This window comes from Cuculus canorus, chromosome 18 (genome assembly GCF_017976375.1).
Source record: "Cuculus canorus isolate bCucCan1 chromosome 18, bCucCan1.pri, whole genome shotgun sequence".
Lineage (NCBI taxonomy): Eukaryota > Metazoa > Chordata > Aves > Cuculiformes > Cuculidae > Cuculus > Cuculus canorus.
Window position 1 is genome coordinate 12138631 of NC_071418.1, and position 25877 is coordinate 12164507.

The 25877-nt window shown below is 45.5% G+C and overlaps 2 protein-coding genes across 9 annotated transcripts in view; one reads left to right on the forward strand and one right to left on the reverse strand.

The window, feature by feature from the left end:
• The window catches only part of OGFOD3 (2-oxoglutarate and iron dependent oxygenase domain containing 3), a 45719-nt gene extending 42982 nt beyond the window's left edge, over positions 1-2737 (forward strand). For 2 of the 4 annotated variants that reach the window (XM_054083544.1, XM_054083545.1), the window contains exon 10: positions 802-2724. In XM_054083544.1, the coding sequence (XP_053939519.1) occupies positions 802-938 (137 nt within the window). In that variant the 3' untranslated portion in view covers positions 939-2724. Of the gene's footprint in view, positions 1-801 lie in introns of all 4 variants that reach the window. The other 2 variants (XM_054083546.1, XM_054083543.1) reach the window with 2 other exon arrangements.
• Positions 844-25710, reverse strand: LOC104068680 (urotensin-2 receptor). 5 transcript variants are annotated; one of them, XM_054083540.1, is made up of 3 exons: positions 24217-25710; positions 23676-23711; positions 22471-23551 (listed from the first exon to the last, which is right to left on the reverse strand). In XM_054083540.1, the coding sequence occupies exon 1, from the start codon at positions 25345-25347 to the stop codon at positions 24268-24270; it is 1080 nt and encodes a 359-aa protein (XP_053939515.1). In that variant the 5' UTR covers positions 25348-25710; the 3' UTR covers positions 22471-23551; positions 23676-23711; positions 24217-24267. The 5 variants fall into 5 exon arrangements, with proteins under 5 accessions (XP_009569883.1, XP_053939514.1, XP_053939515.1 ...); XM_009571588.2 differs by lacking the exons at positions 22471-23551; positions 23676-23711 and adding an exon at positions 844-978 and having other exon boundaries at positions 24217-25708; XM_054083539.1 differs by lacking the exons at positions 22471-23551; positions 23676-23711 and adding an exon at positions 9976-10108 and having other exon boundaries at positions 24217-25709.
• Between the last annotated feature and the right edge of the window lie 167 nt (positions 25711-25877).

Sequence of the window (25877 nt, forward strand, 5' to 3'; positions counted from 1 at the left end):
GTTCTCAGAGCACTTTGATAATGCGAGAGTACAGAGGGCTCCATTCTGCTGTTCCATCAAGAGGGATGCTAATGTACCTCTGCTGTCATTGTCACAGTAACTACATTTCACCTTCATGCCATTTAAGGCCTGGAGAACCCCAAGGCAAGGTGGTGGTCAAAGCTTGGACAGGATAGAGCACAGGAGGAAGCACTTGCATCTATCAAACAATTTCTGAGCCAATGCATTGATGCAGTGGCTCATTGTAAGGAAAATTAATTTGTGTATGACTGATACATGAATTTCTGATCTGGCTGAATGGTGAGTGATGAGAATGTGCACAAAAAGCTATAGCAAATACTTGATACCATGCTGAGAAGCTGCCACAGCTGCTTTGTAAACCTGCTGAGTACTTTTTCACTGAAGGCTTTTTTCCACCTTTGTCATACTTCCTCTCCTTTGGTCTAAAATTAGAGCCCAGCCAAGAAGCAGAGCAGGGAGGAGGTCGATACACTTCGACAGTTACTGGAGTTGCTTGCTTTTTGTTTTTTTGAGGCCAAGTTCAGAACTTGGCCTCCTCCTGCCTTTTATAAACTATGAGATGTGGTGGAATTACGTCTTCAGCTTTGTAGCACAAAGGATTAATGTACGTTTTAAACAGTACATTAAGCTGTCAGAATGCAGCATAAGCTCATAACGGTTTGTCTTTGTGATGACCTCTGGGCTCTCAGGTAGCTAGGGAACAGCTGGACTGAGAAAACAGCAAAGCTGACAGCTGAGTGGCAAATTCCATGTCACTGATTAAATACTTTGTCTTTACAGGCCGGGTTTCCTTTTTCACCTCTGGATCGGAGAACCTTCATCGGGTGGAAAAGGTTCACTGGGGCACTCGCTATGCCATCACCATCTCTTTCACTTGCAACCCAGACCATGGCATTGGGGATCCAGTCTTGATGTAATTCCTCCAGGGATGGATCATGTTGATGAATGAGAGAAGCCCTGCAAGAGGAGAGGAAAGAGGGAGATACAACATCTCTTGTGACTTCACATTCGATTAGAATTTCCCAACTGTATTAATGTGCTGTAATACATCTTGTTTTCATATGTCCTTTTCCATAAGTGTTGCAATCAGTGCCTTAAAGACCATCTTAAATTTGATATATTCTGAAAAATGGTTTGTTTTCATGTCCCAGAGGGATAGACTCCAAAAGAATCTGGGAGTGGGCTCTCTTTTTTTAAAATTATTTTTGTTTAATTCTCTAGTTTAAAAGAGACAAACAGTCCTTTGGACCACGTCTTGCTGTGGCTCTCTGTGCTGCTGTTACCTGTTGTTCATTATTTAGTCTCTTCAGTAACTGAGGGGATGTAGAAAGCTTGACCCAAATTAATGGAGCAAGAGGAATGTTTTTCTATTTAACATACCTTCTGGTGAGAGGAATAGATTCTCCTCCCCGTGGGCAATGCTCCTGTGGTTTGACTACTGGGACTTACTTGAATTTTTTTTTATTGAATTACTACAAATATTTTCTGCTACAGACTGGGAGCAGTTAATACAAAGTCAGACACACCATTCTCTGGTTATCCAGAAAACACACTGCTTTTGGATTACAAATGCTTTGGTGTGCTGGGGGATGCCATGGTGTTGCATCCCTCTGATGCTGATCTCTTACCATTCCCAACTTGCCTCATTTTCTCTTGAGTCATAGTGAAAATAAGTCTTCCTGTTGTTAACGTCCTGCCGGAAGTTACACTTTCCCCAGTATTAAGAGCTCTTGGTGGAGGTGGTTTGACCATGTAACTGTCTACACGAAGCGAATACTAAAAAGGAGAGCTGGGCAGAGAAAAACAGACAGTCCTCTGGATTCATCAGAGCATGCATCAATTCCTAATTGCCAGGTAGGGCAGTAGGATCGTGGAGGGGAACAGCTGAGGGGTAAAAAGCCACGCGGACCGGTGGACTGTGGGATGTGGGGCTGGAGGGCAACTGCTGTCCACCTGCATTTTAAATTGATACGGTCTTGAGCTGGAGCTTGATAATAAAACCAAATAAATACATATTTTCAATGTACTCTTAAGAGTAAGGTGAAGAAAACTTGTTTATTTTTAGTGTTGATGCAACTACAAATCTTGAGTTGTGAAATACTGTGTTTTCTCTTGCCTAAACCAATGTTTTGTTTGTTGCAAAAAGTTCTGGACTTCTCTTTTTCAGTTTAGCATGAAGATTTTTTCCTTTTATTAACTAAGACCGTTAGTCTGTGGTGTTCCTTGAATAACGAATTGCAAGGACTTCGGAGAAGAGGGGATGATTGCACAGCAGTGCAGACGGTAACAAGAGGATGCACAATCTTGCTGGCTGCTTTGCTTTCTTATTACAATCAAAGCTTTTTGCAGGTCAGTGTGTCGATAGGTAAATGATAGGAAAATCGTTTTTCTCAATCAAATTCTAAAGCAAACATGTTGATTTGTTTTATTAATAGTCTGTAATTTCTGTGAAACATTTTTAAAATCTGGAAAGCTTTGATTTTTATTTTATGTGTACAATTTTTACTTTTGTTTTAATTTACCTTTTTATGGAAATAATAAATATTAGGGGGAATTATAGTGTAGATCAATATATAAAGGAATGATGACATGACACTTGGACTTGTTCTGTTGGGAATGTTCTCATTTGGCATGCCAGCAAGATTAGTCTTCTGTAGTTTTTCTTTGTTCTCAAACCTGATAAAGGCTTCCTTGTCCATGTTAATGAGGAATAATTGTTAAAATGGTTGGATAGTAGGAAATAATAAAATTGATTGAGCTCGATATCTAAATGTTTGTCTCAAAGCCTGTTCATTCCAGGAATATGCATTACGCCCAAGTCTATGTGAAGGCAGACCAAGAACACCAACAACTGCTTTACCAGCTTAAAACTTGATTCCTAATGTTACCTCGAGGTTTAAATATGTGGCCTTTTCCCCAAAACGCCCGCTAGCAGTGGAATCTGAGTAGGAGTGGAGCCATGTGGATTTGGGTTGGGACTCTGCAAGTTGAGGTCCTATGTTCCAAAATTCCCAACTCCACCATACGTCCTATCACCGCTCTTCAACACTGTCCTAAATTGCTTTGCCACTTTTAAAAGTGTTTGTTACTTCTGTCTGTCCTACAGGCTTTGAGTTGTGCTAAATGAAAAGGGCACTTTGAGAGCTGCCCCCTGAACCGCTGCTCAACACCATCGTGCTGGACTGGGGGGGAATCTTGGTGAATCTCCTCTTGGATGTTCCTGTTTGGGCTATGCTGTTGTTATAGTATCTCCTGAGCGCAGTGCATCTCTTAGGCTGTGAATTGACTGACATTCAGAAATAAAATCGAGTTGATCTTTGTCTTTGGGAGGTTTTACGCTTCAGTAATGTGGCCAATATAGCGACCAAACCTGTCAAATACAATTTGGGGAAAACTGTGTGCTGTGCTTGGTGAGAGAATTCACCTTTTGAAAGAAGGATACAATTCACTATGCTGTGTGTTTCAGTACCAGCCGAGATTTTTCTGTTCGAAGCTTCAATATCTAGACTACTAAAAGCAACATCTACATCTATGCAGAAATTAAACAGCAAGTGAGGAAGTACAGTGCAATTTAAATGACTCTGAATGTTGCCTCCAGCAGGGAAACAGTAATTGCAGAAAGGCTGGTGTTCCTGGGGCAGAGTGGGATTTGCAGAATTCACTGCTCATTACAAATAAACTTGGCTTAATTTATTTTAGTCTGCTTAACTACCCTGAATAACTTTTTATTAAGGGTATCTCTTCCCAGTTCCTGACAGATAATTCTGAATTTGAACTGCTTAGTTATTGCCTGTCCTTTTTCAGGTTCAGGCTGCCTGTGGGAGATGCAGCACTCTATTTCTTGGAATTCTGATTATGCTGAGGACAGGATTTGTTCTGTTGAACTAGCATAAACCTGATGCCAAGCTGCTGCAGACAAAGTGCTCTTAATTGAACACATGGTGATGACCGAATTTGATTTTTGATGTTTCCCAGTTGGGTGAGAACCTTTGTAAAGAGCCCTGATGGTTCAAACAGAGCTAAGAAAGGTCAGTACATATTCAGTGTGAATTGGGACTAAGTCCTGCCATAGAACGCACAGCCTTGCCCCTGAAAGCAGTTTGTTAAGAGTATGCAGGAGTGTTGAGTTTTGTTTTGAAAGAAAAACATTTGTGAAGAAAGGTAAAGGCTGCTTGCATGCGAGGTCCCAGGGTGAAATAGAAAATAAGGCAGGCAAGCAAGCCCGGGTTTGAATCCCTGCTAAGTGATTGCAGCTTCCCAAGGACTTCTGTGAAACTACAGTTTTTAAACTCTTTCCATCTAAAGCTTTCTGGGAATATCAGGAACTTTTGTTAATTAAGAGGTATGTGATTAGATTAGGTTTTTGTTGTAAACCTGCCTTTCAGTACCATAGCATACATTTTAATTCAATGTTTTATCCCCTATGACATGATTCTAGATGCTTTGACTGGACTTCTCCTCCTTGGTGTTTCTCATATATAAAATTTTCGCTGTGTATGCAGCCATGGAGTCCTTGTGGGTTTTAATCCTCATAAATCAACTGGATGTTTGGAAAGGTACATTTATGTTGAGATTTTCCTCAATGTGCGTTGCCCACCTGAAATACTTGAAGCTGCATCTCAATGAATTTCAGGTCCAGAAAAGTTTTCCAGAATACTTTAATTACAAAAAAATATTTTAATTTGGGTTTATAGCAGAAATTTAGCTTAATGTCTTACTTATGTTTGTTTCTAAGTCAACATTTCAATAGGGTGCTTTCTAAGACCGTGGCACATGAGATATCCACGTTAAAATACTAGTGTAGCACAAATGACATTGGAAATGACTGCTGTCAGGAAAATCTGATTTTGTTTCTCCAACCACAATTTTTACTACATTTGAATTTCTCCTTTATAGCTTTCTTTTCCCCAGGAAATGAAGATGGCTTTGAAGGAATAGGGAGTTCCTCACATTCCTTCTACATCCAGATATCCTTGCACAGTGTTTCCATGTGAATTGGACCTCTCTAACATGCTCATTTAGCTTTGTGCAATGTTTTTGTCTAAATTCTAGGAATAAACCCAGGAGATGTTGCTAGAGGTCAGGGCTCTTTGGGGACGGTGGAAGGGTGGCTACAACCACCTATCCTCCTCCTCTTCCCTCTCCCAAGCAAAAAACCCCAACTTCTCTCTCTTGTTTTTGAGCCTTTTGTGTGGAAATCCACCCAAACCTCCCAAGAGCAGCAGGGCAGTCATTTCCTTTCTGGACAGCGGGTGGCCCTGCCATGCATCTTAACCTCATTTAGAAAGGTGTCTTCCCAGGAAATCCAGCTGAAAGCACAGTCGTAAAGGGGTGTTTGTTGCTCCTTGTAAAACATCATGAAGAACTAGCTATAGCACACTCCTGCCTTATCCCTGGTTTTGTAAACCTTCTTAGGAAGCTGATGAGCTCTTCTATAAACAGCTGGGGACAGTCTCTAAATCTCTGCCTCTTGTCCTTGTGGGTGACTTTAACTTTCCGGATGTCTGCTGGGAGTACAATACAGCAGAAAGGAAACAGTCTAGGAGGTTCCTGGAGTGCATTGAAGACAACTTCCTTGCACAACTGGTTAGCGAACCAACAAGGGAGGGTGCCTTCCTAGACCTGCTGTTTGTGAATAGAGAAGGTCTTGTTGGGGATTTGACGGCTGGAGGACGCCTGGGATTAAGCGATCATGAGATGATAGGGTTTTCAGTTCTAGGTGGGATTAAGAAGGGGGTTAGCGAAACAGTCACATTAAACTTCCAGAGGGCAGACTTTGGCCTGTTCAGAAGGTTGATTAGCAAAGTCCCGTGGGAAACAGTCCTTCAGGGCAAGGGAGCCCACGAGGGTTGGGTGCTCTTGAAAAATGAAATCCTAGCAGCTCAAGAGCAGGCCATCCCTGTGTTCCGGAAAAGGAGCCGGCGGGGGGAAAAGCCAGCTTGGTGGAGCAGGGAGATCTCAAGATGCGTCAATAATAAGAAGAAGCTTTATGTGCTTTGGAGGAAAGGACAGGCATCTTGGGTGGACTACAGGAACGAAGTGAGATCGTGCAGGGAAAAAATCAGGAGGGCCAAGGCCCAACTAGAAATAAAACTCGCTAAGTCTGTGAAAGACAACAAAAAGTCTTTCTACAAGTACATTAACAGGAAAAGGAGGATGAGGGAGAATATCCAGTCTCTACTGGATGCAGAAGGAATAACAGTGACAGGGGATAAGGACAAGGCTGAGGTACTTAATGCCTTCTTCGCCTCAGTCTTTAATAGCAAAGAAAGTTGTTCCTTCTGTTTACAAATCCAAGAGTTAGAGGGGCAGAATGAGGCTCCCATGATCCAAGAGGAGGCGGTTAGAGACTTGCTTGCCCAGCTAGACGCCCACAAGTCTATGGGGCCGGATGGGATCCACCCAAGAGTATTGAAGGAGCTGGCGGATGTCCTTTCCAAACCCCTATTCATCATCTTCCAGAGGTCCTGGCTGACTGGGGAAGTTCCACTGGACTGGAGGCTGATGTTGTGCCCATATACAAGAGGGGTTGCAGAGAGGATCCGGGGAACTCCAGGCCTGTCAGTCTCACCTCAGTGCCAGGGAAAGTCATGGAACAGGTGATCTTGAGTGCTATCATGAAGCACATGCAGGAGAACCGGGTGATCAGGCCCAGTCAACACGGGTTTACAAAAGGCAGATCTTGCCAAACTAACCTGATCACCTTCTATGACAAAATCACTCGACTACTGGATGGGGGAAGGCTGTGGATGGAGTCTTCTTGGACTTCAGTAAAGCCTTTGACACAGTTTCTCACAGCATTCTGCTTCAGAAACTGTCAGCCTCTGGCCTGGACAGGCGCACACTCTCCTGGGTTGAAAACTGGTTGGATGGCCCAGAGAGTGGTGGTCAATGGAGTTAACTCCAGCTGGAGGCCAGTCACAAGTGGAGTTCCTCAGGGCTCGGTACCGGGTCCAGCTCTGTTCAATGTCTTTATCAATGACCTGGATGAAGGCATTGAGTGCACCCTCAGCAAGTTTGCAGATGACACTAAGCTGGGTGGAAGTGTGGATCTGCTGGAGGGTAGGGAGGCTCTGCAAAGGGATCTGAACAGGCTGGACCGCTGCGCCGAGACCAATGGGATGAGGTTCAACAAGGCCAAATGCCGGGTCCTGCACTTGGGGCACAACAACCCTATGCAGCGCTACAGACTGGGGGAAGAATGGCTGGAGAGCTGCACGGAAGAGAAGGACCTGGGGGTGCTGGTTGACAGCCAACTGAACATGAGCCAGCAGTGTGCCCAGGTGGCCAAGAAGGCCAACGGCATCTTGGCTTGTATCAGAAATGGGGTCACCAGCAGGTCCAGGGAGGTTATTCTCCCTCTGTACTCAGCACTGGTGAGACCGCACCTTGAATACTGTGTTCAGTTCTGGACCCCTCACCACAAGAAGGATGTTGAGGCTCTGGAGCGTGTCCAGAGAAGAGCAACGAAGCTGGTGAGGGGCTGGAGAACAAGTCTTACGAGGAGTGGCTGAGAGAGCTGGGGTTGTTTAGCCTGGCGAAGAGGAGGCTGAGGGGAGACCTTATTACTCTCTACAACTACCTGAAAGGAGGTTGTGGAGAGGAGGGAGCTGGGCTCTTCTCCCAAGTGACAGGGGACAGGACAAGAGGGAATGGCCTGAAGCTCCGTCAGGGGAGGTTCAGGTTGGATATCAGAAAAAAATTCTTCACAGTAAGAGTCATTGGGCACTGGAACAGCTGCCCAGGGAGGGGGTCGAGTCACCTTCCCTGGAGGTGTTTAAGGAACTGGTGGATGAAGTGCTGAGGGACATGGTTTAGGGAGTGTTAGGAATGGTTGCACTCGATGATCCAATGGGTCTTTTCCAACCTTGTGATTTTGTGATTCTGTGATTCTGTCATGATTGCTGAAACCTTCTGGTCAGCTCTCAATGACAATCCAGTTATCCCTAGAGTATCTGTGCAGGCACTTTTTATGTTCACCAGGAGTGGTGGTGGCTTGTCCTAAAGCTTTTCAGGATGGACTGTCCAAGGAAAAGAACTGTCCTGTTTCCACCCGCACATCTTTCTTTGACTCTGTCCATCACCTCCCCTCAAATCACTTATCTCAATTCTATCCCAGGGCACTTAAGCTTTTACCTGTAGCATATATTGGATATGATGTAGAAGCTCAGTCCGTTATTTATGCCTAGACTGGCTCGCTAGAACTGAAAAGGAACCTTGCTTTTTCCCTATGACCCTCTTAGCCCATGTAGTGTATTAATCTTTAATAAGAATTTCTGATGGTTCTGCAACTGTCAAGTGTTGCTCAGTTTCTGAGATTTTTTCATTCTTCAGCTTTCGTTTTTCACAAATGCTCCATTTTTTCTTCCATTTGCCCATACTTGAAACAGCACCCTTTATTGCAGAGATATTTATTTCCATCTATACAGCTGTAACGATGACAAGATAGGGATCAATGTTCCCTGCTACTCAAAGTATCTGGGTTTACTGCCGGATAACCCCAAGGCTGTCAAGGACTCGCTCGGTTCAATCCATAAGCTGCCAGGTCAGATACAGGATTAATAATGCACTAAGACTTCAAGCTGAAGACTCAGTGCAAAGTACAGAAGGAGTGCATGCCTGGAACTATAGTACCTCTTTTTGCAGGAAATACTTTATTTATAGAGGGAAGCTGAGATTCATGGGATGTCCATGTTACTTTTTTCTGGAAATTTCTTGTAATAGGCCTCCAGTGTTCAAAAAGCTCATTTTAGAAATGGATACCCTTCCTATTCCTTTAACAACAGAAGAATGGTTTGAAGCTGAAATAGGGGCGATTGAGATGAGATCTTAGGCAGAAATGTTTTGCTGTAAGGGTGGGGAGGCCCAGGCCCAGGTTGCCCAGAGCAGTGGGGGCTGCCCCATCCCTGGAGGGGTTCCAGGCCAGGTTGGATGGGGCTCGGAGCCCCTGATCCAGTGGGAGGTGTCCCTGTCCATGGCAGGGGGTGGAACTGGATGGGCTTTGAGGTCCGTCCCAACCCAAACCATTCTATGAAAAAGTGAAGCCAACTAGGTTACTGAGGCATGATTTTTCTGGAAAGACACCTTGAGAACTTGTCTCTTTGCCTTTCCTCAGTTTTCCTTTTCTCACAGGAAAAAAATCTTGATGTCTGCTTTTGGGACTGCTTTTCACTGCTACCGTGAGGTCTCTGAGTGGATTCACACCTTGGAGGTGACCTCCTCACCAAATTAACTTGCCAGCCAGACCATTAAATCTGGCAGGAATAAACAATGACAAGTCCTAATGGAGCAGTTCTGCATGTGTTGTCTCTGGATGGTAGTTTCTTCCATTCCCTCTAGCAGACAAATATTTTTATTTCTGATTTATGTTACTGAAGAGATGTGTTCTGGGACTCCTCTCTGCATATTACGGCTTTAACCGTGATTCACTGAATAACCTCATAAAAAGACGGCCGCATTTTACCAGGTGAGTCAAAACTTAAAAGACTGCCATGAAACTAGGCAAACTCTAAGGCCATTTAGTGATTGTACTTCTGTAAGAAGTGAGAAATGCGATCTTCCACTTGTATTATTTCTACTTCACTATGACAGCTCTGTGGGCCATAAATGTGTTTTTCTTATATTGTTTCTTTATATTTTAAGGTATATAGAAATCAATGAGGAGGCCTTCCTTACCACAGGAAGGAATATGATCAGAATAAACTGTCCTTCAGTAGTATGAAGAAAGAAATAGAACAAAAGTCAGTCAAGCAGAGGAGTAAGTTAAATTTAAGATGGTGTCAGGCAGAGAGCAGCTGCGGGACATTTCTCTCACACTGAAATGTCTGTATCAGTGTTGAACTGAGGGACCTCCTCCTCAATATCATTTACTTGAATTGTTTATCCTGTCCATATTCTGTTTAAATTAATAGTGAATGCTGAGTATGCTAAAATACGTTAATCCACGCTGCATTCATCTGTTTAAAAAATAATCAATTAAGCTTTCTTCTGCATGTGTCTTGTGTATCGACGGGGCCTTTTTTAGGTGATGGTGTCCTCCATGTATAGCATCTATCATACCTTCTCTGGCACTGGGCAGAGTATAGACCTGTAAATAAGAAACAATCCAAGAAGAAATAAGGACTTAATTCATAAATACACAGAAGCATACAGAAATTTTGCCCTTGGAAAGAAAAGGTAAAGGTTTCAAAATTTTGGGGTATTTGGAACCATAAGAAAAGACAAAGTTATTTCCAGTTTATAATCCTTTAGTTGAGGTGTAGAAGATGTACCCCCGCTCAATACTGTCCCCTGAGGTTCTAGTCTGCTTTTTCATGCTTGCACGATATCTGGAGATCCAGTCCTCTCCCTGCTCACTTTCCCTTTCCAGATGTGGAGATCCTCCTCGGTTTAGACCAAATGCAGGCAGGAAGAATCTTGTTTCTCTGCCTCAGCACAGGCACCAAGTAAATGTGGCTTTCTCTCAAAGCACACCCAGCAGACAGCGCGCAGCTTGGGAGGTGATGAAGGCACTCGCTCACATTGCACTTATTAGTGCCAAGAGTCTTGAAGTCATCTATCTTCACAGCTGACTGCCAGCTAACTTTGAGCCTTGCTGTTTTCACCTCGACAACTGGAACTTCAGACCCCTTAATCTTGTTTTCTAAATGCTTTTAGCACCTCCAGATGGCTTGTGAGTCAGTGAACTCCAGCATGCTGCAGAAATTATCACTTTCAATACAAGTTAAGTATGTTTTAACTCGGTAGCTAAGACTTTTGTCCAGGCTTTGGAGCAGACCGCTAAAGCTTGTTCTCTTCCTCATCATTCTCCTTCAATTAAATATTTCAGCCACAGAGCATGCCCAGATGGGCAGTAATCAAAAACTTTTCCTTAGCTGAATCGTACAGGGAGATACTTTTGATACATTCAGGTCTAAATTAATTATTCTGTGCTCTCGTCAGGACAGCTTTGTGACTTGCAGGATCCTGAGCAGAGCAGCAGAGAAGCTGTTTGTCAGCAGCTGTGCTGCTCGTCTGACTTCCCTGGCGTGGGAGGTGTGATAGCACTGTAGTTGTGTGTATGCTGCTAAGGGCTTATGTATTAAAGTTACAAACATGCCAAGGGTCATAAAGAACAGTAATATTCTCTTATTAGACCATTTGACAGAATTGGAAAAAAAAACAAGCCAGAAAGCTTTGAGCCTTAAAGCCTTGTTTTTAATGAATGAAATGGAGCAAATGAGTCAGTGGATCAATTAACTTAAGAAGTAAATGTCATTGTTTGCCTTTCCCCTGCCCGTCAGCGGAACAGGGTTATCGAACCTTAGTTTTCTGCCCTTCTAGTTGTGGACAGACATGTGGCAGGGGAGAAGCCTCAGCTCAGTTATTAACCTGCAGTCACCACTTGCTCTAGATACCCATTGCTACTGCCCACGCGATGGGGAGGGCTTGCTTGTGGTGTGGAGGAGACAAAGGTGGGAACAGGACTAGGATACAGCAAAGTATTTTTAAATTATTAAGATTTTAGTTGTCTAATAGTGATGGCGTTGAATTGTGAATGTTGAATGCATTCTGAACAGTCCAGCTGCCCGGAAAGGTGAGCACACCATATGTATATCTATGCCAGCTTTATCCATGGAGCGTGGCCAGGGGTTCAGGTTCATATGGCTGTGATGAGTAAAATCCGTCTCTAAATTAGCTACCTTGAAATTGAGAAGTATAATTTTGTTGGGAAGAATGCAGATGTGGAAAAAATGCTTGGCTTAATAAGCTTATCTAATCTCATTCTCCTTTCAATGGTACAAGCCTGACCATAAATATTAAAGTTCTTTTTAGAGAGAATAGCCAAGAATTCTGCCTACACATAAGGATTTACCATTTCTAAACAGCTGAAACTAATCTGAAATATGAAAACTCCATAAACTCGCGCATTTTGCAACAATTGTATTGCAGCTAAAAGCCAACTTCTGTGTCCAGGCACAGGCAGCCCTCGGTAGGAATTTTTATAAGTGACTCAGGTGAAGATTGCTAGTTCTCTGTATTTCTGCAAAATGAGTTTGAGTGTTGTTATGGCACCTGAATTACCAGCGCTGGCTTTTCTAGCCTTAATCCTCCTTGCAGACTATTCCTGTTTGAGGCTGATAGCAGGAGCAGGTTTCTGCTGGGGTGGTGCTGCAAGCCCACGGGCACGTCCTGTACTCCGTTGTGGCTCCCAGCAGCGAGGGTGACTGCTCAGCTGCACGTCTCTCCTTTCTGAGGACAGTTATTCTCAACAACGGAGACAGTGTTTATTCTCAGGGCCAGGTCTCTATCAACTTGTCCAGTTGGTTAAGAGGCAGTAAAACTGATGCTTACAGGAATTCTGACTGCACACACTCCTGCAGAGAAAGCCCAGAAAGCCCTTGTGTCTCTTGGCCCAAAACACCAAAAAAACCCACCCCCAAATCAACAGAGCATTTAAAATCAACTAGATTCCTACCAGGAGCTTTCTCATCCCCTCAGCTGCCCAGACACAGCATGGAAAAGGTCCACTAATTTGGACCATTTTGGCAATGCATTCAGTTAAGGACCCAGTGGAGCACTCGACTGCATATCATTGCAAATCATTTGTTCTGCCTGTTTGAGAGTTACAACCCTTGACAGGTTTGGATTGCATTTCATTCAACAATTTTGTAATCACGAGTAACTGCAGAAATGACGTGGCTTTGTGCTGCTGCAAGAAGGCTGTCAAAGTTGTCGGGTTTTAAGTTCAACCTGCTTTTATGGCTCTTCTGTTTTGCAGAATTTGCCTTGCAGAGTTTGCTCTGAAAAAAACTGTTTAAAAATTATTTTCCTTTTTTTTTTTCAGCATTTAAACAAAGCAAAACACAGGAAGTTGATGGACGCCTTTGTAAATGACTGGTTTGTCTCCAGACATACAAGATCTGGCTCATTCCCCTATCTCCCTAACAGAAAAAGTGAGTTTACTTTGTTCTGAAGTGTACTCTGAAGGGTAAGGTTCGGTTTGGACTCTTCCTCCTCTTTAGTTTGTGTATCCTCTGGGTGATAAACCTGCTTCCTAAGCCTTAAATTGTCAAAAACCTCAAACAGAAGAAACATGTGCCCAGGAACTGTTACTTCAGCAGCAACAGCTAATGACATGGGCTTAGAAGCTTTTCTCCTGATCACACTTACTGAGCTCTATTAAATGCTTGCACTTTGCTGTTCTGTCTGTAACATCATTTTTTTCATTGGATGCAAATTTGGTCACCAAAGTGCCTGAGAGCTCACAGGTGAATTGCTGCTAATTAAACATCTCACTGGAGACTGATGGCAGCTTCAGAGAGATTTTAATGCTCACAACGCCAAGCGTGGGAGGGTCAGAGCTAGTAGGGAATCAGGAGCAAATCCACGATGCTCTAAGGCAAAGAACAAGTGCAGTCATGGTGACTGATGTCAAAGAAAAGTGTTCCTGCTTTCCCTGGCAGTGCAGGCAAGCAAAGGTTTTCAAATCCATGCAAGGTGAGCACTGTTTTGAGAGGTTGAATTTAGCAGTGATTAAACGAGCTCTGAATGAACCAAGTATTCCCCCTGCTTGCCTTTCCAAATTATTCAATAACTGAACAATTATAATGAGCTCAGAGAGTAATTACTATCCATTCCAGATATTGCCCTCACCAACTGCAGCCTTCAAAATGACCAGCTGTTAATGTGCTGGGAAATGAAGCCTGTGAAGTGTGAGTCAACTAATTGAAAACTGAACAGGACAAAAAAAACCCCAGAGGTTCAGAGGCAACGTAAGGAAACCTGCTCCCCCATGCAGCATCCTGCAGTGTGTAGTCCCTCCAAGACCAAGGATCCAGCATCAAAGTTGTTAGTGTGGATTGAAGCGGCCATACTACGTCTTCATGGGTGCTCTGGCAAAGATATGAAGATTCTTGAAGTTTATTCTGCCTCACAAAGCTTTACAAGGCCTCCCTGGGGGCTAATGTGCATCTCTAGGGAGGAAAGCCATGGCCTTACTCCCTAACCAGAAAGAAGAAAACAGAAGGTAAAGCCCCACTCTACTGAAAACACAAGTCTTACAAATATTTGTAGTTGCAGCGGGATGAAAGTTGTTCGATTGTGGATTCAGCCATTTACTGGGCTGGGCAATATGTTAAACAAGAACAATCTCAAGGTCCTTGAAGCTTTTCACCCATAATTTTTAAAACCAATTTGAAGGTGTTGTTTTACAAGCGCTTTTTTCCATGGCCCATCAGTTGTATTGGTTTAACTGCCTGGGGGTGGACAGTGAAGCTGATTGGGACAAGAAATAATTATTTTTGGCTTGATTGGACCCCACTATAAAGAAAAATGGTTTAATCCTTTAAAACCATAAGGCTGCAAAACCGATGTATCAGCCTAAATGAGGGGATAGAGGAGACAGAAGCTGAGGCAACGGTAAAGGAAAACCTTTTCAAATTAGGCTCCTAACTATGCAGATGTAACTTCTCTAATATAGTTGGAGATTTGCTTATATCAATTGCACTTGCAGAAACATGCCCGCTTTCTGATTACGCTGAGGAAATCAATACACTTCTGCCTTCTCTGCGGGCAACCTGAAATGACACATTTGAAATTCAAGAGGTGTGAAATTTCCCCAAAGCCTCGACACTCTCACAGGGCTGTTAGAGTGGGCGAGGAGCGATGTTTTAGCGATGGAGCAAAGCAAGGGTGGAAGCAGAGTCCCGGGAGAGGCTGCAACTCGGTGCTGAGAAGGAAATGTTGCACAAAGAAAGGACAGAACATGCACAGACAGAAAAAAAAGGCAAGATTAAAATAACACCAAAGGCAGCAACATGTTAAAAGCAAGCACATATTTCTGTGGCACAAATAAACTAAACGTTTGATCCATGATCTTTCTGTAAAAGCTCTCTTCAAAGTGGACAGGAGATTGTGGAGAGTGAGAAAGCACAGTCACTGGGCGGGTCCTGTGATGAAGTCTGTATTTAAACATAGACCCTCCACAGCCCGAGGCTGAAACACATGCCGTGGAACTCTCAAAGACAAACGTTTACTGAATGCAAAAAATGCCTATTGAGATGCTGCTTTGATGTTTTTTTTTCTGAGATCTAAGCTAATGTGCTCGTGCTAGCAAACCTTGCTGCTTCTTTCTGTGCCCTGACACTCTCAGAGCACCAGACATCCCGCTGGTGCTGTCCCACGCTGCCTTGGAAACTCCGAACACTGATCCGCGAGGGCTTACTGCTCACAGCAGAGCTTCGAGGCTCCTGTACCGGGTCTGCTGGCGAGCACAGTAAATAGGACAAGAAGAGAGGTGGACTTCTGTGGAAGTCAAGCTGGGACTTAGCTGTGTCTCAAACTGGGGCCGTGGCTGCCAGATCAGATGCTGGTTCTGCACCGAGATCCTCTCAAGAGGTGAGATTCCAAGAAGCCTCAAGTTTCCAGCAGCTGCCTGGGCATGTGCTCTCCTCTGCAGCCCCCTCGGGGTGCCCATCTCTTCCTTGTCTTATTTCCATGCCAGATGTAAAGCCTTGTTACTGGAGGCAGCGTGATGCTGATGCAGGATTGCCTTCCCAAGCCTATGGGAATTCCTCTGAGATCTCATTAAGATGAGTGAGTAATTCCATGTGACACATGAACTTCTGCATCCAGCAGGTAGTGCCCTTCTCCCCACACCAGCCACCCTCTCATCCGTTTCCCTCAGGCCCCTCCAGGGCTGTGAACAAGAGGACTCGAGTTAGGCGGAACACAAAGTTTCCCAAGGCTGTGAAGTCATAAGTTTTTTTTCTTGTCTTTTATTGGGTTAAACCTAAGGCTTCTTACAGTTTGTTCTTTCTTTTTTTAATAATAACGATAGATACTGAATACCCAGGGCACACAATGCCTGGTAAAGAAAATATTAACTTATGATGGATGGAGGTAAGAGATGAAGCGGTGCTCCAGCTCTGTCCCCAGTGGTCTGTCCCTGCCATGTTGACACCAGATCTGCCAGGAGCTTTTCGCCTAACCTGGACACCAGAGGCTGTGCACCTTCATTGTCCTGTCTAACAGAAGCTGCTGAAAGGTGGCGCTTATACGTTTGAGAGATATTTGCCACAATAAATTGTATTAAAACAAACGCAAACAGCCAAGCAAAGTTACTTGCTTGCTATTTCCCCGGCTTCCGTTGCTGGGTATTCCTAGTGCTGTGCCTCAGGCAGGTGGAGGTTCCTCGACAGATTTAATCATTCTAAAAAACATGCCAACAGAATGACAGGTGAGCTCTGCTGTGTTTAGCAACTGGTGATGAACATGGGGGGATTCTTTTGACTTGGCCTCTTCTGCACCAAGATCCTGCGAGGAGCTGTGGCAACAGGCACTGCCTGGGAGGGATGCCCTGCCTTTACCTCCTCTGACCCCAGCATTCCCAACCCACAACATGGGGAAGAAGAGGCTCCCAGGATGTAAAGAAGAAAGATTTTCCTTCCCTATTGTAGAGTTTCTTGCCTGAGCAGGGGCTTTAGAGAGGATACTGATGCACTGAAATGAAGATGTTTTTATCAGAAGATGCATTTCAGTCATGTTCCTAGCAAAGCTAGCTGAGAATAGCTTCCATTAATCAAAGCCATTAATAGCTAACCTGAGTCCTAAGCTACCTCCAAAAGGAAAGGTTTCCCCTTCTGTAGGTGGCACCTCTTGGATAAGAGAACTCTTCTTAATGCACCCAGGATACCCTTTGCCTTCTTGGCCACCAGGGCACATTGCTGGCTCATGGTTAACTTGCTGTTTACCAGCAGTTCTAGGTCCTTCTCCACAGAGCTGCTTTTCAGCAGGTCAGCCCCTCACCTGTACTGGTGCAGGAGGTTGCTCCTCCTGAGGTGCAGGTCTCTGCATTTGCCTTTGTTGAACTTCATGAGGTTCCTCTCTGCCCAGCCCTCCAGCCTGTCCAGGTCTTGCTGATTGGCAGCACCTTCTAATGTATCAGCTGTTCCTCCCAGTTTGTGTCGTCAGCAAACTTGCTGAGGGTGCACTCTGTCTCCTCATCCAGGTCATGGATGATGCTGAACAAGACTGGGCCCAGTACCAACCCCTGGGGAACGCCACTGGCCACAGGCTTTCAACAAGATGCTGTGCTGCTGTTCCCAACCCTCTGAGCTCTGCCATCCAGCCAGTTCTCAATCCACCTTGCTGTCCACTTGTCCAAACCATGCTTCCTAAGCTTCCCTAGGAGGATGTTATGGAGACAGTGCCTAAAGCCTTGCTGAAGTGCAGGTAAGCACATCCACCGCTCTCCCCTCAGCTACCCAGCCAGTCATGCCATCAGAGAAGGTGGCCAGATTGGTCAAGCATGATGTGAAGGAAGATGAATAAATGGACATAAATGGGATCAGATAACTGCTGCTACTGCGAGGCATGGGGTGTGTCATTCTGCTTTCAAAGTGCAGTGGCTAGAGGTAACAAGGGCTCCAGCTGACTTCATAATAAGAAAATATTCCCTCCTACAGCATTAAATGAAAGAAAAAGTATCTGATATAAAGAAAAAAGCAGAAACTCAATTTAAATCAGTGGGGTTACTGAGTTTTTGAGTAGTGTAATGCTGAGAGCTGGCTGTCAGCCCGTTCTCCCCAAAGGGAGGATGCTGCAGGAGCTCGGTACAGGAGATGATACTGCCTGCTGCCATGGTCTAGGGGGGACCGACATGTCCCTGAAAGTTTGATGTCCCTCCCTCTATATGGGCCTCTCTCCTTTAAGCATTGGTATGTGACAGTGAATTTACCTTCTCTATGCTTGCGTATGTTTGAAAGGTAAGCTCAATGTAGCCTGAGAAATAATTGCTACACACTGCCTTTTCCTGGGAGGCTTCCTGCAAGAGCCATCGTTGTGGTTCTCAAATGTCAAGCTGGTATTTTAAACAACTAAAAGGCGTAGAAGTGTTGTGAATTTGATGGAATTCCCCAGTGAGGTTTGCAGGAGGGCATATATGAAGTGGGAACCGTCTCCAAAAGGCTGTGTTTATGGACACACCACATTTAGCTTCAGGAATCTCTCTTGCTTTGTTTGGATGAAATGATGTTTGGTTTTAATTAAGAATTCAGGAGCTGAATTCAAGATCCTAATGGGAATGCACAAGGAAAGGCAAACGACATCGCAGAGATGCTGGGCTAAACAAGCTGAAAGAAACAGACTTTACTTCTCCAGTGTTAGCATTGCTTTGGTTTTAGAATTGTATTCTCTAACAAGCATGGCTAATATTGCTGGATAGTTTGGTTTTGCACAAACTGATTTACTAATTGCCCTCCAGATATCTTGATGGAGGGGTTTGGGTGAGATCTTCTGTGGTAAGTTCAGTTTTCTCTAACAAATTCAGTGAATGCTTCTTAACTCTTCACCTTGTTGCTCATCATAGGAGTATTCCCAGTGTTTACAAAAATGTTTCATTTAAATTAAAATTTAAATTATAAATGGAGAGAACAGAGAAGCAGAGCCCAAATGTCAGAAGAATTCTTCGGGATTCATTTCTGCCTTTCCTCTTTTAACTGTCCCTTTCTTGGCTGGGGAAAAAAGGGAAAATGTGGCAGCAATGTTGTTTTGGTTTTCCCTTTGGGAACCTTGTCCTTGGGGACAGGAAGCCTCTAGTTGGGACTGCAGATCACAAAGCGTAATTTTGACCGTTCAAAACCTGCTAGGATGCAGTTAATCTTGCTCAAAGGTAATACACGATCAGTAGAGAAACAATGTGTGGTAAGAGCTGGATTCCTGAGCCAGAAATGTTAATAATTTTAAATAACAATGTTTGTCCTGTTCAGGGTTTTAATACACCTCAATAATGTCCTTCAGTGCTGGGTGTCTGACAGAAGCTCGGTGTATCCTAGAGGTTTGGCTGAGCGAGCTTGCAGCACGCTCCTCCATCTGCTTTCACAAAACTCAACCGGGGACACCAAAACCCCTGGATACTTTGTTCCCAACTGATGTGTCCTTTCTCTCTGATGTGTTTTACATACATTCCCAAACAAGGGCAAAAAACTTTGTGTAATGATAATAACAATAACTTTAAAGGGTATTTATGTCCTGTGAAGCTGCTGTTACAGTTTTGAGGACAAAGCAATATATTTCTTATAAGCCACAGCAATTAACTCCATGTCTATCCAACTCCCAAGAAAAACTTGATACTAACAGTAACAACCAACATTATAAGGTAAAAAAAACCCCAGCTGGGCTAAACTACAGTCAGTTACCGGCTCTGGGTGTTTCTGCGGGTGCGGGCAGTAAAGATGCTGTGCAAAACGGCAGGAATAAGGTAGTCTGCGTTCGGCGTAGAAAGAAATGTGGGAAAGTTAGCACTTGGAAGGAGAATTTCTTTTCAAAACACACTCTTCCCTTTCAGAAGTTGTAGTATCTTTACTCTAAAGTATACCTTAAGGACATTAAATGCTATCGTGTAGTCAGGTTGTGCCCTGATTGTGTGAAACCGCTATGTTTTAAAGCCTGAAATTAAAAAGCGCATTTTCTTTCCGAGACCTCAGGATGGAAGATTGCTGCTGCCACCAGAGGGACTCAGAAATACGAAGGTGAGAGCTGAGTGTTCCTGAACCAGCCAAATTTCACGGCCAAGATCTCTGACTTTCTGGGGCTGCCTTCAGGATTTCTAGGGTGCTGCATTATCGGCTCGCATGGTTTGAGGGCTGGGCTCGCATATGAGGGTTATGCACTTTTTCCTTTCATCTTGCTGATGGGGAATGGATTATGAACTTAGTCATCCACCTGTTCTCCTGGCTTAATGCAACTGGGCAGCAAGCCATGCATTTAGTACTGCACAAGGTACAATGCGCTCATAAAATCACCTCTATTGCGCTGGCTTCCCGGGTATTCAATCACACACTAAACACCAAAAATGGCTGCTAAAATAGGGATTAAAATGTTAATGACTTTCTTGTACTGATGATTAAATTGTAATGTGGGGGCTTTTGAGCATTTATTGCAAATTTGTTTGAGAAAAGTGGGGAGGAAAATGGTAAAACAACGTGGGACTGAAGGTAAAGCCTGAAAAAATTCAGTCAGGTTCAAATGGATTCTCTTGTGTCCACTATGAAGAACCATTCTGACTTGTCCCACAAAGGACTGGCATTTTCTGTATTCAAGTGAAAGTGGAAAATTTGCCATTGCCTCAGTAGATGCTACCTAAGATTAAAGGAAGGAGAGAGCACTCAGGATGGAACTGCATTTCTTTACAGTCTGGGTTGTTTATTCTTTTTTTTAGTGTCATAAAGCCCTATACCCTAAGGGGTGTTTGAAGAGTTTTTCTAGTGATTAAAGTATTCTCTTTCTTGTAAAGCATGTATGGAATTTTGCAGGGACATCTACTGACCCAACAAGAAAAATGCTGTTCCCTTTCCTAAAATTACCCTTTCCCATTTTGCTGTGTTGCTAAACCTGCAGCAAAATGTCATTTATAATTAACAAAACCACATTAAAACGCATAGGATTACAGTGATTTGGGTATGATAAATGCTCCCAGCGTACACATTGCTTGCCTCCTTGGAATGTAGGAGAACAGCCAAAGTACAATTGTTTCCAAGGAAATCACCACATTTCACTCAGTTACAGCTCGACTGACTTTCCTGTTGTTCCTTCAACCCTGGTCTGAGATGCTTCAGATTTACCAGCAGTGATAAGATAAGCAGAGTTTGCAAAGTCCTATCGTCCAGATTCTGGTTCAGTGCGCCTCAATTTTCACACACTTTTGGAACCTCAGTGGTTATAGAATCAAGATATGTTTTTAATCTCACAGATTTGGGAGTCCTGACCCATCTTTTTTAGTGCTGAGGTCAGGTAATACCTCTCTGTCACATAGAAAACAGCCTGAGCTGCTCTACAGCGGTTCTGCATGGCCTGCACGGAGAGACGCACTTGTGACTACTGAGATCCTACCAAACTCAAACCAACACCCTCCCCAAAATAGCTGGGGTCACAGGCAAAGCTACTTTTTACAGGTAACTTCAAGGTTGTGTCAGCCCCAGACAGGGCTCTATGCTATAGACAGGCAGCAGCAATCACCTTCCAAAGCTAATGATTGGATTAATTTGTTTTGTTGCTCAAGGAAGACACACGAATCTGCTTCCTCATTTCCAAACTACAGGCACACCCAGAGGAGTCAAGGCTTGCCCAATTACAGACACAATGAACTCAGTTAAAGCATCTGCCCTTGCAGTATATTTACAAAGTGGGTCAAACCTACTGACTTCTGGCAGTCTAACTGGTCCGATGGGACAATAAGAGGGATGTTGTTTATATAATTTGTCTTTTAAATTGAGCTCTGTTCCCCAGGAGTACAAAAGGCTCCTAAGGAGTTGTGTTTGCAAAGTCTGCACTGTATCACACTTCCTGCGCTGCTGAAGAGCTGTCATTCATCACACACAGCAGCATCTTGTGATTGTCGGCCACTTTTGCATGTTAAACAGGCTCTCCTCTGTCCCAATGACATGCTTTGTGAGTCCCATCAAATTTACTGGTTCCATACCTAAAGTAACCTTATATGAGTTTATCAGAGGCTGATGGGAGAGATGAGAGCTCTGGGATCGGACCAGGCTGAAGCACATAACTGGTTGAAAAACCCAGTGAGTGACAAACACCCAACCTTTTGCCTTTCATCTGGATGTTCCTCCATCAACCCTTTGATGTTTGATGTTCTGCTGACGTGGCACAGAAAGCACATCCCCTATGCACTGTTCGTGATGCTAAGCAAAGTAACAGAATCCTTTTTGGGGACTGATGGGACACCTTGGGAAGTGTATCCCAAATCAAACCCTTCTGTTTGGTATCCTCACATTAGGTTACGAGTGTAGATCTCATCTGCTCTGCATTTTCATCCTTTGTTTTCTAGGCACGACTCCTTTCCAGCCTCCTCTTCTTGTTAATAACTATGTTTTTAGGCTATTTGGCTTTAGATGTTTTAATGTGTTTTTTTTTTTAAGGCAGAAAGTGTGTTCCCTAACACTCTTTTTGATACCTATACAGCTCTTCCACCATCTGCTATTTCATACATAGTAATCATCCATCCTAGAGCAGCCTTGTAACACTGTGGTGGGTAGGGGGCCTTCTAAGGACCTTCTCCTTAGGCCAAGCAATGGAAATCAAGACGCATCAGTACAGTGTCAGGTCAGGATCCAAATGAGGGTCAGTTTTTCTTTCTATAGGCATAAGAAAGTACTATTTTTTTTTTCTCAGAGGTGGGCAAATGGCAAGTGCAACACCAGGAAGGGATGCAGCCACGCTGAGCTCTGCCAGGCTGTGTGTCCAGCAGCACAGTTATGCTCCCTGAGAACAGGATGGCACAGCACATCTCACAGACGGTGCCATATACTCCAGCCTTTCCACAGTGTCTTTGAACTGTGGTTCAGGTCTCTGAACCAACAATGGCTTCAGAATGAATAATTAAAAAATTAATTAGTTCCTGAAAAACTGTTCCTAAAACCTGCCAATGCCCACTCTCCTTGCCAAATTCCCGATGTGAACTGTGTGTCAGTCCCTGTTTCATAAGGAAGTGGGCACTGTTAGGTGTATTTATACTGACCAGCATGGGACTCTACACAGTAACGGAACGTGACAAACTGGTCACCAGTGTTTTGAAGACACTCCTATGTTTAAAAGGAATACAAGAAATTCTAAGGTGAGTTACCTACTTTCCCCTTCCTGAAATCCACCCCAACAACTGCATCTATAAGAAGAATGCCTGAGTCCCAGCACAGGAATGTGCTTCCCTGGTTTTCATCCAACATATGCCCTGAAGGGTTTATTTTTCTGCTGTTAGTTTGGTGCCTAAAATCCAGCATGTTGCTGTGCTGTGTTCTCTGCTCCCAGTCCTTGGCTGTGGCGTCAGGACTTGATGTCTCTGCTTTAGCACAAACGTATCCTAAAGTTTGGTGTGCACCACCAGAGGATCACCCAAGGACACAGGAACCTGGGAACGCTGCAGGGCTGCAGCGGGACTCCTCTCGGGCAGAGGGGAGTTGGATTGTGCCACGTGATAATGGAAATGACTGTTGCTTAAGCAACTGCCAGACGTTTCAGAAGTCCCTGGGCAACACTAGCTGATGACAAGAGTTTATGCGACTCGTACTGTGCTTTACATATCCTCAAAGCATGAAAAGCCGAATGTTGAGCCCAATTTCATCCCCACATACATGAGCTCTTCAGGGAACAGCTGGGTACGGCAGCCTCTCCCCTGGTAAATACCCCCTCCCTGAGCTGGGTTAAGAGACTGTGCCAGGGGAAGCCTGATGATAGTCCACTTTTTAATCAGCATTTATTTTATAAACTGAGTTTTTACAATTGTTTAGATGCTTACAGACATCTTTAGTACCTGTGGCGAAGGTTTGCTATGAGACACTAAGTGGGGGGAAATGAGCAGAATACACTGAGGCAGATTACTTTTGATGAAATGTCACAAATAAATTTATCCCTTTTATGATGAGTCTCATGATACAGGATTCAATCGCTTTACTTAGAGCCTCAGATCTTTGAGTGGCAGGATTTTAAGATATTTTTCTTTCTTCCCCAGGTAAATTTTCAGTTTTCCAAGCCTTGCTGACTGTTGAGAAAGGGATCAACTTTAAAAAAAAAAATCACCAGTGGCAAATTCAAATAATCTTAGGTAGAAACCTTAAAAAATTACAAGTTTTTTTTAGGCAGTCCTGTGGTTCCTGACAGCTTACCTTGTGGTTTTTGAATGCTTGGAGTTCGAAGTGCTGCTGCAATGAATTTTAAAATAGAGACTTTCAGCTTGATGAAACTGCAGTGCACTATAATGTAATAGGAAATGGGAAAAGGGGCTTAAAGGTCCCATTAACACCTTACAAACAGATAGCAGTAATACATAAGACAACCCTAAGGCTTAAGCAATATCAGGCCACTTCCAGACTTGAGCAGATCTGACCCAGCTGTAGCCTGAGGACAGCACTAAGAAACCACATGGGAGAAACGGTGCAGAGCTGTAGGAAAACCCAACAAAGTGTGAAAAGAGTTTGCGCAGAACTGAATGAAGTATTCACCTCATCTTCTACACCCGAAACCCAGAAGGATTTGTCCTGTCTGGCTGCTGGTGCCCGGCAGGACTCCCCTGACAACCCTAAACCAGATGGGACTTAAAATGCACCTCACGGTACTTGAGTTCACACAACTTCTTGCCTCTAACTACTGTGACCACCAGAAACAAGTTTTTAGGACCCTGCAGGGCTAAAGGGTTCCAAGCCCTACCTTGGCCAGATGCTCTGCTGGTCCTGCTGTCTCCGGAGCATCTCTTCGTCTTCACTTGTCCTTCAGCGTGGCCATGCCCAGGGCCTCCGAGCTGTAGTCGTACTGGTTGCTGGAGGACATGGACCGTCCCCAGGAGCACTGCAGGTTAGAGCCTCTCTTGCGAAAGGAAGATGTGAACCTGTAGAAGTTGCGGTGCCTGTTGCGGAGGTATTCCCGGTAGTTTTTGGTGAGCAGGGTGTAGAGGAAAGGGTTGATGCAACTGTTGCTATAGGTCAGGCAGGTCACCAGGTAGTTAATGCACTTCTGGGTTTGGGTGGTGAGCTGCAAGGAGCTGCTGTAGAGTCGCACCAGCTGCCAGATCCAAAAGGGCAGGAAGCAGGCCCAGAAGACCAGCACGATGCTGAAAATCATGATGAGGACCTTCTGCCGGGGGGACCTCTTGCTCTTCTCTTTGTGGGGGGGATTCCTCTGGGACTCCAGGTAGGTCCTGGCCAGGCGCGTGTAGAGGAAGCCGATGATGATGCCCGGGGCCATGATGCTGGTGCTGAAGAGCACCGTCAGGTAGGTCCGGTAGGCATCCACGCTCCAGGTGGGCGCGCACATCCTCTTCACCTTGCCCTCGGCCTTGCCGCCCTCGGTCAGCGTGACCATCAGCATCATGGGCAGAGTCAGGAGCAGCGACACCGACCAGACGGCCCCCGCCGTCGCCTTGCGGTACCCACGGGAGCGCTTCAGGGTGTCCAAGGGCCGGGTGACGGCCAGGTACCGCTCGGTGCACATCAGGGTGAGGGTGAAGATGCTGGCGTGCATGGTGAGCAGGTCGAGGCTGAGCAGGATGCGGCACCCCAGGTCCCCGAAGTACCAGTCCTGCGCCAGGTAGGTGCAGACGATGAAGGGGATGGTGGAGAGGTAGAGCAGGTCTGCCAGGGCCAGGCTGACGATGGAGCTGTACATGGGGGCGGCGCAGCGCACCGAGTGGCACATCACCACCAGCGTGTAGACGTTCCCCGCCACCCCGGCCACGTACATCACCGACAGCACTGTCCCGAAGGCCGAGGGGATCAGCAGGGGGCCTCCCCCGGGGGCGGCCGAGCCGTTACCCCCCGCCGCCGCCGTCCCGTTCGGCTCCATGGGCGGCGGCGGCGGCCCCGAGCCCCGCACCGAGCCCCGAGCCCCGCACCGAGCCCGCCGCTCCGCCCCCGCGGGACGCAGGGCGGGACCGGGGCTGCCGGGGGGGCTGCGGCACAGTCCCGGGGGGGATCCCCGCTCCCTCCCGCCCCGCCGGGGCTGCACGGGGACCCTCCGGTTCTGCCCCGCCGGAGCTCCGAGGGGTCCCCCCGGTTCCCTCCCGCCCGCCGGGATGCGAGGGGCTCGCTCGGTTCTGCCCCGCCGGTGTTCCAGGAGGTTCCCACCCGCCTCCCTCCTGACCCCCGGGGGCTCCAGGGGTCCCCTCCGAGGCTGTAAGGAGTCCCACGCGCTTCCCTCTGCTCCGCAGGAGCTCCGAGTTGTCCTTCCCGGCTCCCTCCTGCCCTGTCGAGGCTCCAAGGCGTCCCCCTGTCCCCTCCTGCCCCGCCGGGGCTGCAGGGACTCCTCCTCTTTCCTCTCGCCCTGCTCCAAGGGGGCTCCGAGGGGTCGCTGCCGGTTCCCCCCTATCCCACCGG

Coding starts and splice junctions, on each gene's coding strand:
- LOC104068680 (XM_009571588.2), bottom strand. CDS start 25,347: ATGGAGCCGAACGGGACGGCGGCGGCGGGGGGTAACGGCTCGGCCGCC.